The following is a 14,262-nucleotide window of genomic DNA, read 5'->3' as shown; positions in this document are numbered from 1 at the left end:
TGTATAAAATGTTCAAACGTGTTTTATGCGTAGTAGGAATAAGATATAAAAAAAGTACGCTGACCAATCTCAAGTAAACTTCATGACGAATTCAAATCTGTTTTCAGATTACTTATCGGAACACTGGTTCAGTCTGTGCGATGGAAAAAAAATGTACTATTATTTTAACTAAAATGGCTTTTACTCATAGACAAAATTATTTAAACTAAAAATAATACCATGAAGCTTATATAAATTAACCGGTAAATTAATTAACATGGTCGAAATTTATTAAAATCACTTTTTTCTTAAATATTGTCTATACAAAACTCCTTAAAAATGGTCGGTATCCAGGGGCCTTAATAGGTCATTGCGTACTGCGTAGTCCGTGATAGGGGTTTTTTTGGAGGGGGGGAGGTTGGGGCTCGGTTTTTTCTCTAGACATTTCTAGATACGTGCAGTTTAAATATATTTTTTAAATAAAATACGTCTAGACACTAGACAGTTATCTGTAATTATTTTGTAAGTACCTGTATTATCAGGTCGCTGTACATTTTCTGTCTGTTCTGTTAACAGCTTACTCGTCGTTTTTCCGGTCAGATTTCTCATAAAATTTCTTTTTTCTTTTTCGTCTTATACTTTCTTTTTTTTCGTCACTGTTGCTGGCCACGGTTATCCCTGTGGACAGGGGAAAAAGAATTCTTCCAAGGGTCTCACACCTGTCGTAAAAGGCAACTAAAGTGACGCCTAAGGCCAAGTGGCCTTTCTACAGGACCACTTCACTTGAGACACACCTTCCCCAGCCCGCAATTAGGGCCCAGCAATACTAGTCGGTCCGCGGTCGTAGGGGAGCACTTCGGGGTGAACCACTAAAGCCAAGGGTACGCCTGTCAAGTCAAACATCTGGACAAGTCGCAATCATAGACCTATTAACTAGTTAATAAGTCTAGGTCTATGGTCGCAATGATATAGAATAGACGAGGTAGAACAAATATTTACAACATAAAAAACCATTAAATTCGTAAAACATTGGCTATTATCTTGATTATATTGCCATTTCCACAAATACCTAGACCACGTCACGTAATAAGATTGAGTTTAAATTGTGCAACATGAAAAAATTAGGTAAAATTAAGCATACAACCCTGAACACACCTCAAAAGAGAGAATGTCAATCGGAATATAGTCTTTAGATACGGCATGTGGTTACACGCTCTATGGTTTGAAACTAACTGTAATTTTTTTAATGAAAACTCTAGAACTGCATGAGTTTAAAGGATACCTAAAAATGCACAGTTACATGCATTTTCCTTTTGTTAATTATTTATTGAGTGCTATTTTCGGTTGAACCAACACAAATATCCGACTTCGACAGTAATAACTTCTACGCCTACAATACCTAACGCACTGATTACAGTGTTCTCGAATAGCACGCAGCATTTATTATCTTGTGTGTAAATTAATAAAAGTGATCTTATTAGAAAACCATATTATCTAATATTTGGATACTAAAAAGAATACGGTTTTATTTATACCAAACAAGGTACACTAGACCAACTATTATAGCGTTAGATTAACGAATTCCTACCCATAGACCACTCACATACAGTGTACGTCAAACGGCGGTTTTATGAACTATTAATTTCAGAATAACTAATAATATCACCATTCTTGTTATCCACCTACTTAAAACGTAATAGCTATGACAATACCTAACAATTTTTTAGTATTATGTTATATGTAAAATGCAAAGTGACTAAAACTTTCTTTCCTCCGTATATAAAATGCTAAAATGAATAATTGCTTCCAAATCATTTTTGAGCTTTCAAAAATCTATAAATTCGAACTATAAAATTGGAGGTTAACAAAATGAAACAAAACGGCAAGTTTATTACCGTATTGTATTATCACATAAAAGATCAGTTTCTAAGGTCATATTGTATTTATTTATTATTATATAGTAGTATAACTTATATTACCATAGAAAAGATTCAATTTAATATATTTTCATCTATATTCTACTCTGTGCACGCCACACGGCCTTAGAAGAAGCCAGAACGGCTAAGGCCATGATTTTGTGTTATCAGTTTGATATTTTTGAGGTTATATTTTTCCGGTATACGAACAGCAGCTTGTAAAATAAATAATAATAACTAATAGGTGATATGAAAACATATTTGAGTTAGACTTAAGTTTCGTATTATTATTTATTAAATAGAAGAGAAATTCATCTAATTCAAATTAGAATGACGTCATTTACTAACAAATCTGTCTTAAATTTACTTAGAAATTTACCTAGAATATCGATTTCCAATCTAAAAAATAATGATGGTGCTGTAAAAAAGGTAATTTTTAATAACTACAAAGTAAACAATTCCAAGTATTTTCATTTGTACTTAATCATTTTTGTTTATCCTACACGTAACTCTTTTTAATCATCAATATCATCATATAGCTTAACTGGCCATGAAGGCCCAACGCTGCCATCATGAGATCATGAACTCTTAAAAAACGAACCAAACTTCAATTATTTTTATTTTTTAATTAGAACAAACGCGGACGAGCACAACACGGTGGTGATAAACATGGTGCCGGTAATAAAGGTTCAAAAGCTAGGCAAAATTTCATGAGACCTGGTTATGAAACCGGAAACAACCCGTTTTATATGAAATTTCCTCGAGAACAATATTATAGAGATCATCAGTATGTATTAATTTGTGCAAAAATAAACTTGAAATGTATTTTATACAATTTTTACTTAAAATATTTAATCATATAAAAATAGAAAATAATGTGTGCGTTGAAATATTAATAGTTGATAAATATGTACATTTTTAATTTATAGAGTCAGAAGACAATATCCACCATTATCACTGTACAGTTTACAAAAAATGATTGACTTGAATCGCATAGATGTTTCTAAACCTATCGATTTATCTACTTTATGTAACAGTGGTTTGTATAATATTAAGCCAGAAGACAAACATTTCGGAGTAAATTTAACCGATGAAGTGAGTTTTTTAAATATATAATATTTATAACATTTGAGTTGTCATTAAAAACTTATATCTATTACATTTCTTTTAAAATCAATTTTAGGGCGCCGATGTATTTAAGGCGAAAATTAACATTGAAGTTCAGTGGGCTAGTGAACCAACCATAGCAGCCATAGAAAGAAATGGGGGAGTCATTACAACCTCATTTTTCGATGTTAATAGTCTGTTCATTTTGATAAATCCATTAAAATTTTTCCAAAGAGGTAATTAAATAAAAACATATACAGTTATATTATATTATGTAATACAATGGTAATCAATAAAAACAATTTTAATAAAAAGTAATTTTTTATTGAGGAAAATACTGAGAAACAATTTATTAAGTTAAACACTTTGTTTTGTCTTCATTAAATAAAATATGGCAAAAAATATGAACCTCATGCAATGAACTGAAAAGTTAATTACTTTTATTATAAAATAATTGTTTGGTATTTACCTTTATAAATCATTGCATATTTTTTAATTTATTCTTTAATGGAAAAAAAAATATTGCAATATTTCAAATTGATATCAATATTGTAAATTACTGATAGAAGTGGCAATTTTAGTATTATATCATAATATCAATATTGTTGAAGACTGAGAGTCCTCTAATAGTTTTTGTTCAGCTAATGTATAAAATAAGACCACAAAAACTTTATGAAACTATTTATTTATTTAAAAAAAAACTACTAACTTTTGATGTTGAATATATTTTAAAAATTATTTTTAAGGTGAAGCAATTCCGAGACGTATGATTCCGCCCGAGGATGTAATATTGTATTATACAAGTGCCGCAAACCGCGGATACTTGGCAGATCCTGAAAAAGTATCTTGGGAACGATTTGTTTTAGCTCAAAAGTATGGCTATGAACTTCCGAAAATTGAAGAAGATCCTGACTATGAAATGCTCATTGCCAGAAAAGATCAGAGACAAATTTTTCATGGTCTTGAACCTGGATGGGTTGTTAATCTAAAAGACAAAACTATACTTAAGCCAACCGATCCTGAACTTCAAGAATTTTACAGAAGTTAAAATGGCAATCTACAATTAATAAGTTATTTGCTTTTAGTTTGTTTTTATGTTATAAAACAATATTGGCTAGAAATTATATTGTTATTTTTCGTGTATAGTTATAGTGTACAAAATAATAAGCAAATAATTATAATCGAAATATAATAATTTTATAATTATTGTACATTAAATATCTAACATTCTTTCGTAAGGAAATAATCATACAATTGTAATTCTACTTTACTTACTACTTTTAAAGTTATTCAGTGTCTCCCAAAAAAACAAACTAAAAAAATTGTAATAATTGTAATATTACTTTTTAGATAAAATGAAGCGTCTTACAAGTACTCTCAGCTGGGGCATTACCATAGACTTGGGTAATTTGGAGAATTCTTGAACTTTACGAGATGTCGGTAACAATTATTGGCCATAATAGGTCAACTTGTATTTCAACATTTTTCTCTTAATGCATAGTTTGAATTATAAAATATGTTGGCAAAGAAAACTTCTAGTTCAAACCATTAATTTTATGTAATTATATTTATGGCCGTTCCCAAGTTTAGTCTTTTTGAGGATAACTTGTGGCGTGTGTTTAATATTTTAGAAAATCTTATTTTAAGCTTATTAAGGCCATTTTGTGGTAAAATGTATAAGAACAATAATTTTACACATGAGACTTAAAGAGTACTTAGAGATTTTATGTCTATGATACTAACTCCACAGATTAGATAATACCAGATGGAGAACTTTGTCATTTACTAATAAAACAATTTACAATCATTTTGTGTAGCGTTATTATGTAAAATTAAATTTGTATAATATATTGATGATAAAAATCTGATTCATGTTTCTTCAGTTCAGTCTAGCTCTGAAGGTATAAGTTATTATTACTTCATGACTCATATAAATCATAACATATTTTTTTTACATTATTTACATAACATTAAAACGATGTGTGTAGAGTGAATAAATATATTTATATATGCATATATAGTATTTGGTGTAAACTGCAAACCAATTTTACCATAACCAAATGGCAAATAATTATTTTATCTTTTATGTGCTATATTATAAATTATAATCACGGTTATCTACAGATATAATCTTCGGATAACCGTGATTATAATACATGATATTAAATTAAATAATAGTTGATAGAGGACGCTACAGGCAGAATTAGGTAAATCAGCTGATTTTAAAAGATTGACTCGCGGGCAACCCATTTCTTTCATGAATCATTAAATAGATAACAAAATATACTGCTTTGTGTCATGATTATATTTTTACTTCTGTCGAAGATAAACATTACAATTTATTTACATATACATTCTAAAGCCCTAGAAGAGCCTTACCTTAACTATTGTGTTGTGTTGATAAATTATAATAATAATAGTCGTAATTGTCAGTTCGCACTTCGCAGTCGTAAGATAACAAGACTCAGAAGTGTGGAAACGAGGAGAATCACCAATCGGTAGATTTCTGTTAGTGTTATTAATATATTACATAACAACTATTGCATTTATTGATTTCCAAAATCTAGCGAACAGTCAAATTACACTCTTTAAACGGTATTAAAAGAAACGTTTTATCGAAATGGACAGCTTTTATGGGAATTCGTACCAAAGCAATGGAAGTGAGAAAGATTTCCAAACATTGGCCCAGTCGATCGGCACTAATATCCAGAAGATATCTCAAAATGGTAACTTTTAAGTGGATTTTATTTCTTATATCTAAGTGAAATTATTTATCTCAAACGTTTTTGATGGCTTCGTACAATTATGTACTAGTTTGTAGGTTTGTCCAAAGGCTGGTACCCAAAGGGTCTCGGATTTTTAATTTCTAAAGGGCCCCCAAAAATATTGTAATATTTGTATAAAATGTATAGATAAAATTGCATTGTATATATATAACACAAATATTACAGTTGTTTTACTCTAATAAATCTCACATATTGAGTTAAATGACCGGGCCCAATGCGTTTGAGGCTTTTAGGTTCTCGACATGGCTGGAAACCCACCCTAGCCAGGCCGACCCTAAATTTGTCATTTTGTTTTTGAGCTAATTATTCATTTATTTTTATAAAGTCTGATTCATAATAATTTTTTGTAAACAGAAATATAATAATGTCATTTCTACATTTTTTTTTTTTTAATTACCACAAGTGCCTATTGATTTTTTTTGCATAAAAATGTTTATAGTGAATTTGTTATGGTAAACAGAGCACATTTAATACTTCATAGTGTAATTTTTTCTACTTCCTATGTTTTTTTTTTGGTATACAACTAAACGGGATTATCATATTTTATTTTCATAAATTCTAGTATTTGAATAAAGTTGTTCAGTTGTTGTAACTTGTAACACTTGTGTGATGTTCTTGTACAAATGATCTCTTTATATTGAACTATTCATAAGAAGCTTTAAAAAAAAATGTCTCTAGATAATTTCTTTTGTTCCATATGTGTAAAACCTACAATGTTTCAATTTAATATCATATGGTTCTAATGAAAAAATTACTTTATTTTTATAGTATCGTCAATGAATAGAATGGTTAATCAGTTGAGTACTATGCAAGATGCTACCGAAGTTAGAAAGCAATTGTAAGTTTTTTTTCTACTAAAAAAATGAGTTAACATTGAACATAATTTAATTATTTTTGTTAGATTTGTAAAATGGTACTTTACACTGATTATGAATAATTATATAATAAAATACATTTCTTTCATGTAAAACAACTAAGTTTAATACAAACAAGGTTAAAAATAAATAAAAATTACGGTGAAGGGTTATTTTTAAATTAAACATTAAGAAGTTTTTTAAATTATTAATATTGTTTTGAAATGTATTAAAAAAATGTTGTGTTCTTGTCAGGCATCAAATATCGCATTACACTCAGCAGTTGTCCAAGGATACTAGCCACAATTTAAAAGAACTAAATGAAATACGTAACTACAATTCTCAAACTGACCAAGTGAGTTTGTATATTTATTGAAAAACATAAATTAAAATACCGTGTGAATTTACTATCGAGTTATTTCTTAATAAATGTAGAGACAGTTAAAAATCCAGAAAGAGCGTCTAGCAGAATCGTTTACATCAGCGTTAAACGCGTTTCAAACCATTCAACGAAAAGCTTACGATAAAGAAAATGCGGAACTTCTGAAACGTACCACTAAAGCTGCAACGGGAATAAATTTACCTCCGCCACCTGGCTCAAAACACACAAATGGTTGTGTATATATTTTAATGTATTTTTTTGATAAAGTGTTATTATAATATATATATTTACTTAATAGGTTACGCACAGCCATCGGACAACCAGAACGATCAAGCGCAATTGCAAATATTGGATGAAGTGAATTTACAAGTGGTTGAACAAGAACAAGCCATTAGGCAACTTGAGGTTAGTAAAGGTTACATTAAAACGGCAACTGTACAGCAAGTTTATTCAATAAAATTAGCCTTCGTTTTTGTCTTGTATTTTTATTATATTCCGTTTGGCGAAAGAAGACTTTCCAATTACATAATTTCTACTTATAGCCAAGTCTCAAACTGTATTGTTGAACAAGCGGGACTGGTGCAATCATTGGTAAACGTTGCGAAAATCCAGTCGCTGCCACAAAGTCTTGAATGTTTAAAGTTTAAATGGAGTGTACAAATTAACATTCATTAAATGAATTGTTGAATTTTTAAGTTATCTGTATTTAAAAAAAAAAAACGACTGTGTCTCAATTTACTTTAAATAAAAATAAAAAATGTTTTTTCGGTTCTTTAATTCTGTTTTCAGCCACAATACTTCTTGTATTATTTCAGCTTAATCATTTTTAACAACTTTTTTGTTTATCTAGAATGATATAAGTGATGTGAATCAAATCTTCAAAGAATTAGGCACTTTAGTTCACAATCAAGGTGAGATAATTGACAGTATTGAAGCCAATGTTCAAATTACAAATGTGTCGGTTCAAGAGGGAGCCAGTCAACTCAGAAGAGCAACGGAGTACACTGTAAGTTTACAAAGAGAATTTAAAAAAAACAATAGTAATACATTTTGAACACTATTATTGTAATTGTTTACAGAACAAGCTAAGAAGAAAACGATGCTATTTGCTAACCATTTGTTCCGTGATATTATTTATTATTGTTTTGACAATTTATTGGGGGGCTAATTAGTATTTAATATATTTTTATTGTACCCAAGTTATTCCATTTCGCCAGTTTGTACTATGTATAGGTTAATATGTATTTTATGAAAAGTGTGCAGTATGTTTTAATAATAATATTGCTAAAATTGTATTGTACACACACACAAATACATATGTAAATGTTATTAAACAATATTTTATAGATTGTAATAATTACTGTATTTATACCATTTTTTAAATTAAAAAAAAAAAGTGTTATTTTAAATTAATTGTAGTAATTTGCTTATGATACATACAATTTAATTTTACTTATAATATCTTTATATTATATATTAAATATTTATGTAAATAATGTGATTTATAACTTTACATTACAATACTATCTAATACGAGAAAACATATATTTAACAGAGATCATATTTTATTAAACTATTGAATTATGTTATTTATTATTGTTTGCAACTATTGTTATGTCTAAAACCGTTGGATAAAATATAATATACTTAAAGTTAAACTATTGTTATTCAATCAATTATATAGGATTACTATAATCATTCAATGAGGCATCTACGTTGTTTATAATTTTTTAATCCAAGTTTAATGAATACTTAATTTAAAAATATAATTAAATAGTTTAACTAGTATTACCAGTATATTGTAGATTAAACTTTTAAAAATGTTCGAAAAAAAACAAATTGTATGGTTTGTCAACTAGAAAGGTAATTAAAAAATTGTTATCAACTCTTTGTACACATCTGGTATTTATGAATGCATTCAAACTAACAGAACAGTTGAAACTGAGTTTATTTTGGATAATAAAATACATTGACTAATATGCATTTCTAAGTTAAATTAAAGGAATATGCAAGAATAATATGAGGTATGCAATAAAATACATTTTTCAAAAATAAAACAAGTATATTATATAAACAACAATAAGAACCAAAAGAAAAAAACATCAACATTTTTACTTTTCTTTTTTTAAAGGCTCCAAAACATCGGTGTGGGTGTTGTACTTGAAACTCTTGATCGGCTCTTTACCGATCTGAGAACTTTTCATACGATCTAAATGTTCTCTTTCTTCGAGCTCTTTTACAATTTGTATATTTTTCCACGCTAAATTAAAAAAAACATATTTCCATGTATATATTATATATAAATATCAATAAAATGTAAACGGCATTGGCCGAAATATGTAACTCATACAATCTTTAAAATCGTCGACAAAACCTTTTTGCAAAATTGGTTTTGCAATTTTCACATCATCTTCAATATTAAAATAATGTCGTACGTTTGGAATTTTCAAAAACATTACTTGACCAAGTGTTATAATATTAGTCGATGCCCAATATAAACAGACAGCCTGAGAAAAATATTGTAAATACTAAGTACACAGTGCTACTTTACTTAAACATATATTTTAATTCAAATTCTACTTACAGCCGGGAAGTTCATAATAAACGGGAAAACAATAAATGGTAACACTCGAAATCCGTATTTTATAAATTTTCCAAAACCAATAGTTGAATTAAGTTTGCTGACGTCGACTCCAAACTAAGACAAGACCAAAAAAGAACAGTAAAAACAATTTTACTTTGCAAGTTTTTTACAATTTATTATACTTCTAATGTGATGGCAAGGGTGACAGAGGTTATGATTGGCAATACAAAATACGGATCAGGTATTGAGAGATCAGAGAACCAATGAAGTCCACCGTACGTCAAACTTTCTAGAGGTAGCATAGCCATTCCTCGCAAGCCCCAAAACATGCTTAGAAATATAGGTAACTGAAAATAAAATTAAAAAATAAAAGTATGAAAAATATTTGTTTTATACATATGAAAAATTAAAATACCTGAACGAGTGGTAAAATCATACCATTTAATGGATTTACTTGATGTTTTTTCATATATAACATGAATTCTTGCGACGTTTTGGACACTATTCATAAAATTGTATGTTAAGATGTGTTGGGTAGGTTACATTTGAACAGTAATAAAATGTAGTAACTCCCTAGAATATCTCTCATTGAAAAAAAATCACTTTTTGTTTCTATTTGTAGAAGAGATAAAGCAAAAAGGTACAGCTAAAAATAATATTTAAACTTATAATATTTTCTACTAATACTTATTATACCTAGTGAATAATTTTTCAGTGTTTTTAAAAAAAATGTAGGTATTATGTTGTGAAATTACTGATTAAAATTAAATGCGATAAATTAATTATTGAATATTTGAATTATGCTACTTTTATGTAGTGTTGGGCAAAACTTAAATTAATAATAAATATACAGTATTAATTGGTAACTTGATAGATTATAAAATATATGGTTATTTATAGAAAATATACATCTTTGTTAATTTAAAACGATTTTAAAATACATTTTCATAGATAATAAATAATTGGAAACAACTTAGTCAGCCTATGTAGAGACATTACTGCCTCCTCTTAGGGAGGAATTTTCCTGACAGATTTGCTACACAGGACAAGTCATTAGTCCACCACTGGAGTAGGGATGGCATCTACTTTTAATCAGACGATATGGCAACAAATGGAGCACCAGTGACTGAGTATCAAACCAGCGACAGTGAACATCAAACATACAGATGCCTTACTCACTCAACCACTTGTTCGCCTTAATAATAATTAAAACATATTTTTGAGATAAAGATTGATAGAAATTTTAAACATGATTTAATGTAATTTAAAATAATTAGACATTCAAACATAAAAAAATGTACCTATTCGTAAATAAAAAATAAACTGTTGATGGAATAATAAGTCATGAGTAACAAAACATTTTGTCTAAAAAATGGAATAATAATTGAATGAATAAAAGATAAAATTGTTATTCACCCCTTCATCTAGATAAAATAAAAAATGTTTAGATGAATGTTTAACTCTACCCTAAGTTACATAAAAAGTAATTGCATTATAGTAACGAGTAATTTGCTCTACATTACTACCAAACAACGCCAATGAATAATAAAAAATAACAATTATCAATAACTTTACTTTCATAAGGATTGCCTTGCATTCTGTACTCAGTTATTTTTTGTTGGTATGCTTGAATATGAGGCAAATGATTGTTCATTTTTACAGAATTACGTTGTGATGCGATGACTAAAGGGAACATCAACAAACGCAAAACTACAGTACCTAGAAGAATGAAACAGTTGGAAAATTAATATATTTTATTAAAGATCATTGACATAATAATACCTGCTACTATTGTTAGCCACCATGGCATATCAAATGTCACGTGTACTAATTGTAACGCGTTTTGAACTAATCCAGCAGGAGTCCAAGAACCTAATCCTGCACTTTGTAATGTTTCTTCTCCTAATACATTCTATAATATTTGAAATTTTTAATTTAAATATGACTTATGTCAAAAAACTATAGGTAGGTTAATAAAATAAGCATATTGGACATGAATACTTGCCAACAATTTTTCGGTGGTTACGCTGATAGATTCAACAGGTAAATCTGGAAGCTTAGAAAATAATTCTTCAGTTAAATCTTCTTTTCCACTATTTATGTCCAAAACAGGCTGGTTTTGAAGATTTTCTCGAGCATTACTATTATGACGAACAAAAGTGATACAAGCAGCACTTAAATTTTCAATTTTATGTTTACTAAATGCATTATATTTCCATAAGACACTATGCTTGGCAGTTTTTAGGGTATGAAAACTGGATTTTTGTCCAATCTATAAAATATGATAATATTTGTACAGTAATAATAGATTTTATTGAAAATATATTATTTAAAAAACTCACATTATGTTTCCGAAGTAACTGCAGTACTCCTGATCTGTTCATTCTGGAGGACCACATAACCGAAACTTTTTTTTAAATTCAGATGTTAATAAAGGACTAACAACCAAGATTTATTATGATTTCTAGATGTTCAATTTAAACCTTTCAAAACAACTACATACTAAAAACAGAGAACTTAGAAAAAAATAATTATACTCATTAATATAGAGTAATAGTACCTAAATAGTATCTTTATACTTAGATTACAGTCTTAAAAACCAAGTCTACAATATTAAATGATTTATATTTTTAAAATGTCGGCACATCGCATAAGCCATCCTTCAATGATAAACCTATTGGCAATCACCCGAACAATATTTGGAAAAAATAAAATTGATAACAGTTATCATTGTTATCATTTATTTGTAAAAAATATGCTCGGTTAGTCTATCATCATGGTTAATAAAAATAAAAATAATGTTTTAACTATCTGTCTATCATATCCCTTTAACGGACAGAAGTTTCCCAGTTCCCACTTAGGCTGCTCAACACGTACTAAGTTAGATCCAGACTCCAGTACCGACTGCAAAAAATTCGGGACCCAACCTTTTTAATTTTTCTTTTGTTCATCTGTTTTTAACAAACATTTTAGTGTATTTTTTCATAATACTTCTATCATCTATAAATAAATACGAATTGTAAATCTTTTTACAGATAAAAACATTATTCCTTAGATTGTACCTATCTACCTTATTAAGTTTTTGGTAATTCCCCTTATGCGTAAGACGCGTTTTAAACGTAAATATTTTTATTTAATTATTATTTATTAATAATAATAATGTGTAGCCTGTAGGTACATATGTACAGTAAAGGCCAAAAGTTTGAATACACACGTGAAAACAATAGTTTTTTTAGTTTCATAATTTATTTTACGAAAACAAATTATTTATTTACATAATTTTGGTGTGTACATTTTCTGATAATTCTCAATGAATTTTATAGAAATCTAATGAAACAAATTAAAAAAAAAAAGGAAGTGTTACTTAAGCTGATTTTTTTGAAAGTGGGGGTGAAAACCACCATTTGCTTTAATGATTTTGGTACAATTTTTGTCATTTTTTCGACAAGTTTCAACATTTAAATATATTAAACACCTTTTTATAATAGTTTGACAAATATCGATTTCATCAATGATGTTATCGATGGTACAACATTACCCTAAATCTGGTTACTCTACTAAATCTGGCAGTTAAATTGAATGGAACCTAGTTAGTAAATTACTACAATCTACATGATACAATCAATGTAATAAAAAATTGAAACGTTCAAATCGTATTTGTACAGCTTATCTGCAACAATTGATTACGATTACTCGTTATGGAAAGCCACTCTAAAAATACCTCTCGTTCACGTGCCACTCTTCCAACAGGAAAAGGATTCTTAGACACGCAGTGAACGAAGAAAGCTGAAGTATACGCGTTACGTCGCAAACGTGTACATCAACTAAACGACATCACTTCTGAACTTGAAAGTGTGCAATGTCCACAAGAGAAATCATACGGGCCTTCAAATCACTTGTAGTAGCCCCGGGCTACTAGCCCGTAAAATTGATACCAACATCAACCCGAAAAAAAACTATTAAAAAGCTGCCTAAGAAGGTCCTACGCACATCTTCTTCGACGTCATCTTGCGAAAGGAATTCGTTTTTGAGTAATAGAAAAGACCCCGAGTAATCATGTTGCTCAAACCCGAGTACCAAAAAACCGCTTGAACAAGCCTCCTTTTATCGACCGATATCACTTCTTCAAAGTAGGTCTATACTATTCGATAAACTTCTTAAACGTCTAAACACCCGCTGACTAAAAAAAACCTCTACCAGATCACCATTTTGGATTTTGTAATAAACACTCGACCATCGACCAAGTTCATTGTATTACGAATGTAATCAGCAAGTCGTTGAAAGAGAAGGAGTATTGCTGTGGAGTATTCCTTGTGATATAATATATCCCAAGCTTTTGACAATGGTTGTCAGTTGTGACAAAGGTCTACAATTGACACTACATGAGAAACATCCACATACGTGGTACGTCTTCTCAAATCCTATCTGACTAAATGTCAGTTTAGCGTCATGCACGAAGAAAAAATAACTATCTGGAAGAATACAAGGAAGTATCCTCGGACCTATCTTGCACCTACTCTACACAGCTGATATTTCAACTAATGGCGACTCAGTGATAGCTGTTTGCCGACGACGTGGGAATATTATTAATTATTATCAACCTGAGAAGGACCAAGCTGCAACTAACATTTTACAAGTAACAATCACGTATACG

The 14,262-nt window shown here is 29.2% G+C and overlaps 3 protein-coding genes across 4 annotated transcripts; 2 read left to right on the top strand and 1 right to left on the bottom strand.

Moving 5' to 3' along the window:
* The first annotated feature begins 2,113 nt into the window (after positions 1-2,113).
* Positions 2,114-4,072, top strand: LOC126840457 (39S ribosomal protein L15, mitochondrial). Its single transcript, XM_050576207.1, has 5 exons — positions 2,114-2,324; positions 2,528-2,682; positions 2,825-2,990; positions 3,079-3,238; positions 3,749-4,072. The coding sequence occupies exons 1-5, from the start codon at positions 2,226-2,228 to the stop codon at positions 4,048-4,050; spliced, it is 882 nt and encodes a 293-aa protein (XP_050432164.1). The 5' UTR covers positions 2,114-2,225; the 3' UTR covers positions 4,051-4,072.
* A 1,212-nt stretch (positions 4,073-5,284) lies between these two features.
* LOC126840502 (syntaxin-12-like) lies at positions 5,285-8,398 on the top strand. 2 transcript variants are annotated; one of them, XM_050576290.1, is made up of 8 exons: positions 5,285-5,500; positions 5,570-5,728; positions 6,557-6,626; positions 6,898-6,997; positions 7,078-7,255; positions 7,323-7,429; positions 7,875-8,030; positions 8,104-8,398. In XM_050576290.1, exons 2-8 carry the CDS (start codon positions 5,623-5,625, stop codon positions 8,194-8,196), a joined length of 810 nt encoding a protein of 269 aa, XP_050432247.1. In that variant the 5' UTR covers positions 5,285-5,500; positions 5,570-5,622; the 3' UTR covers positions 8,197-8,398. The 2 variants fall into 2 exon arrangements, with proteins under 2 accessions (XP_050432247.1, XP_050432246.1); XM_050576289.1 differs by having other exon boundaries at positions 5,285-5,510.
* A 667-nt stretch (positions 8,399-9,065) lies between these two features.
* Positions 9,066-12,283, bottom strand: LOC126840476 (mitochondrial inner membrane protein OXA1L-like). Its single transcript, XM_050576238.1, has 9 exons — positions 11,951-12,283; positions 11,614-11,880; positions 11,391-11,520; positions 11,184-11,327; positions 10,024-10,109; positions 9,791-9,955; positions 9,609-9,722; positions 9,375-9,531; positions 9,066-9,284 (listed from the first exon to the last, which is right to left on the bottom strand). The coding sequence occupies exons 1-9, from the start codon at positions 12,005-12,007 to the stop codon at positions 9,136-9,138; spliced, it is 1,269 nt and encodes a 422-aa protein (XP_050432195.1). The 5' UTR covers positions 12,008-12,283; the 3' UTR covers positions 9,066-9,135.
* Between the last annotated feature and the right edge of the window lie 1,979 nt (positions 12,284-14,262).

The sequence above is a fragment of the Adelges cooleyi genome, unplaced genomic scaffold, assembly GCF_023614345.1.
Source record: "Adelges cooleyi isolate 19-005CV unplaced genomic scaffold, UGA_ACOO_1.1 ACOO_flye_CR_arks_rails_tigmint_CR_PRNA_376, whole genome shotgun sequence".
Lineage (NCBI taxonomy): Eukaryota > Metazoa > Arthropoda > Insecta > Hemiptera > Adelgidae > Adelges > Adelges cooleyi.
Note: the sequence above shows the minus strand (reverse complement) of the source record. Positions and strands in the feature narration are given on the sequence as shown.

What these genes read in the sequence shown, in the direction of transcription:
- LOC126840457 (XM_050576207.1), top strand. Translation starts at nt 2,226, where the DNA reads ATGACGTCATTTACTAACAAATCTGTCTTAAATTTACTTAGAAATTTA. An exon ending in ATGATGGTGCTGTAAAAAAG is followed by an intron (nt 2,325 to 2,527) that starts GTAATTTTTAAT and finishes TTTTTTAATTAG; the next exon opens with AACAAACGCGGACGAGCACA. An exon ending in ATTAAAATTTTTCCAAAGAG is followed by an intron (nt 3,239 to 3,748) that starts GTAATTAAATAA and finishes ATTATTTTTAAG; the next exon opens with GTGAAGCAATTCCGAGACGT.
- LOC126840502 (XM_050576290.1), top strand. Translation starts at nt 5,623, where the DNA reads ATGGACAGCTTTTATGGGAATTCGTACCAAAGCAATGGAAGTGAGAAA. An exon ending in ACCGAAGTTAGAAAGCAATT is followed by an intron (nt 6,627 to 6,897) that starts GTAAGTTTTTTT and finishes TGTTCTTGTCAG; the next exon opens with GCATCAAATATCGCATTACA. An exon ending in TGGCTCAAAACACACAAATG is followed by an intron (nt 7,256 to 7,322) that starts GTTGTGTATATA and finishes TTTACTTAATAG; the next exon opens with GTTACGCACAGCCATCGGAC.
- LOC126840476 (XM_050576238.1), bottom strand. Translation starts at nt 12,007, where the DNA reads ATGTGGTCCTCCAGAATGAACAGATCAGGAGTACTGCAGTTACTTCGG. An exon ending in GCAAGGCAATCCTTATGAAA is followed by an intron (nt 10,110 to 11,183) that starts GTAAAGTTATTG and finishes TTTTATGAATAG; the next exon opens with TGTCCAAAACGTCGCAAGAA. An exon ending in TGATTTTACCACTCGTTCAG is followed by an intron (nt 9,956 to 10,023) that starts GTATTTTAATTT and finishes TTTTATTTTCAG; the next exon opens with TTACCTATATTTCTAAGCAT.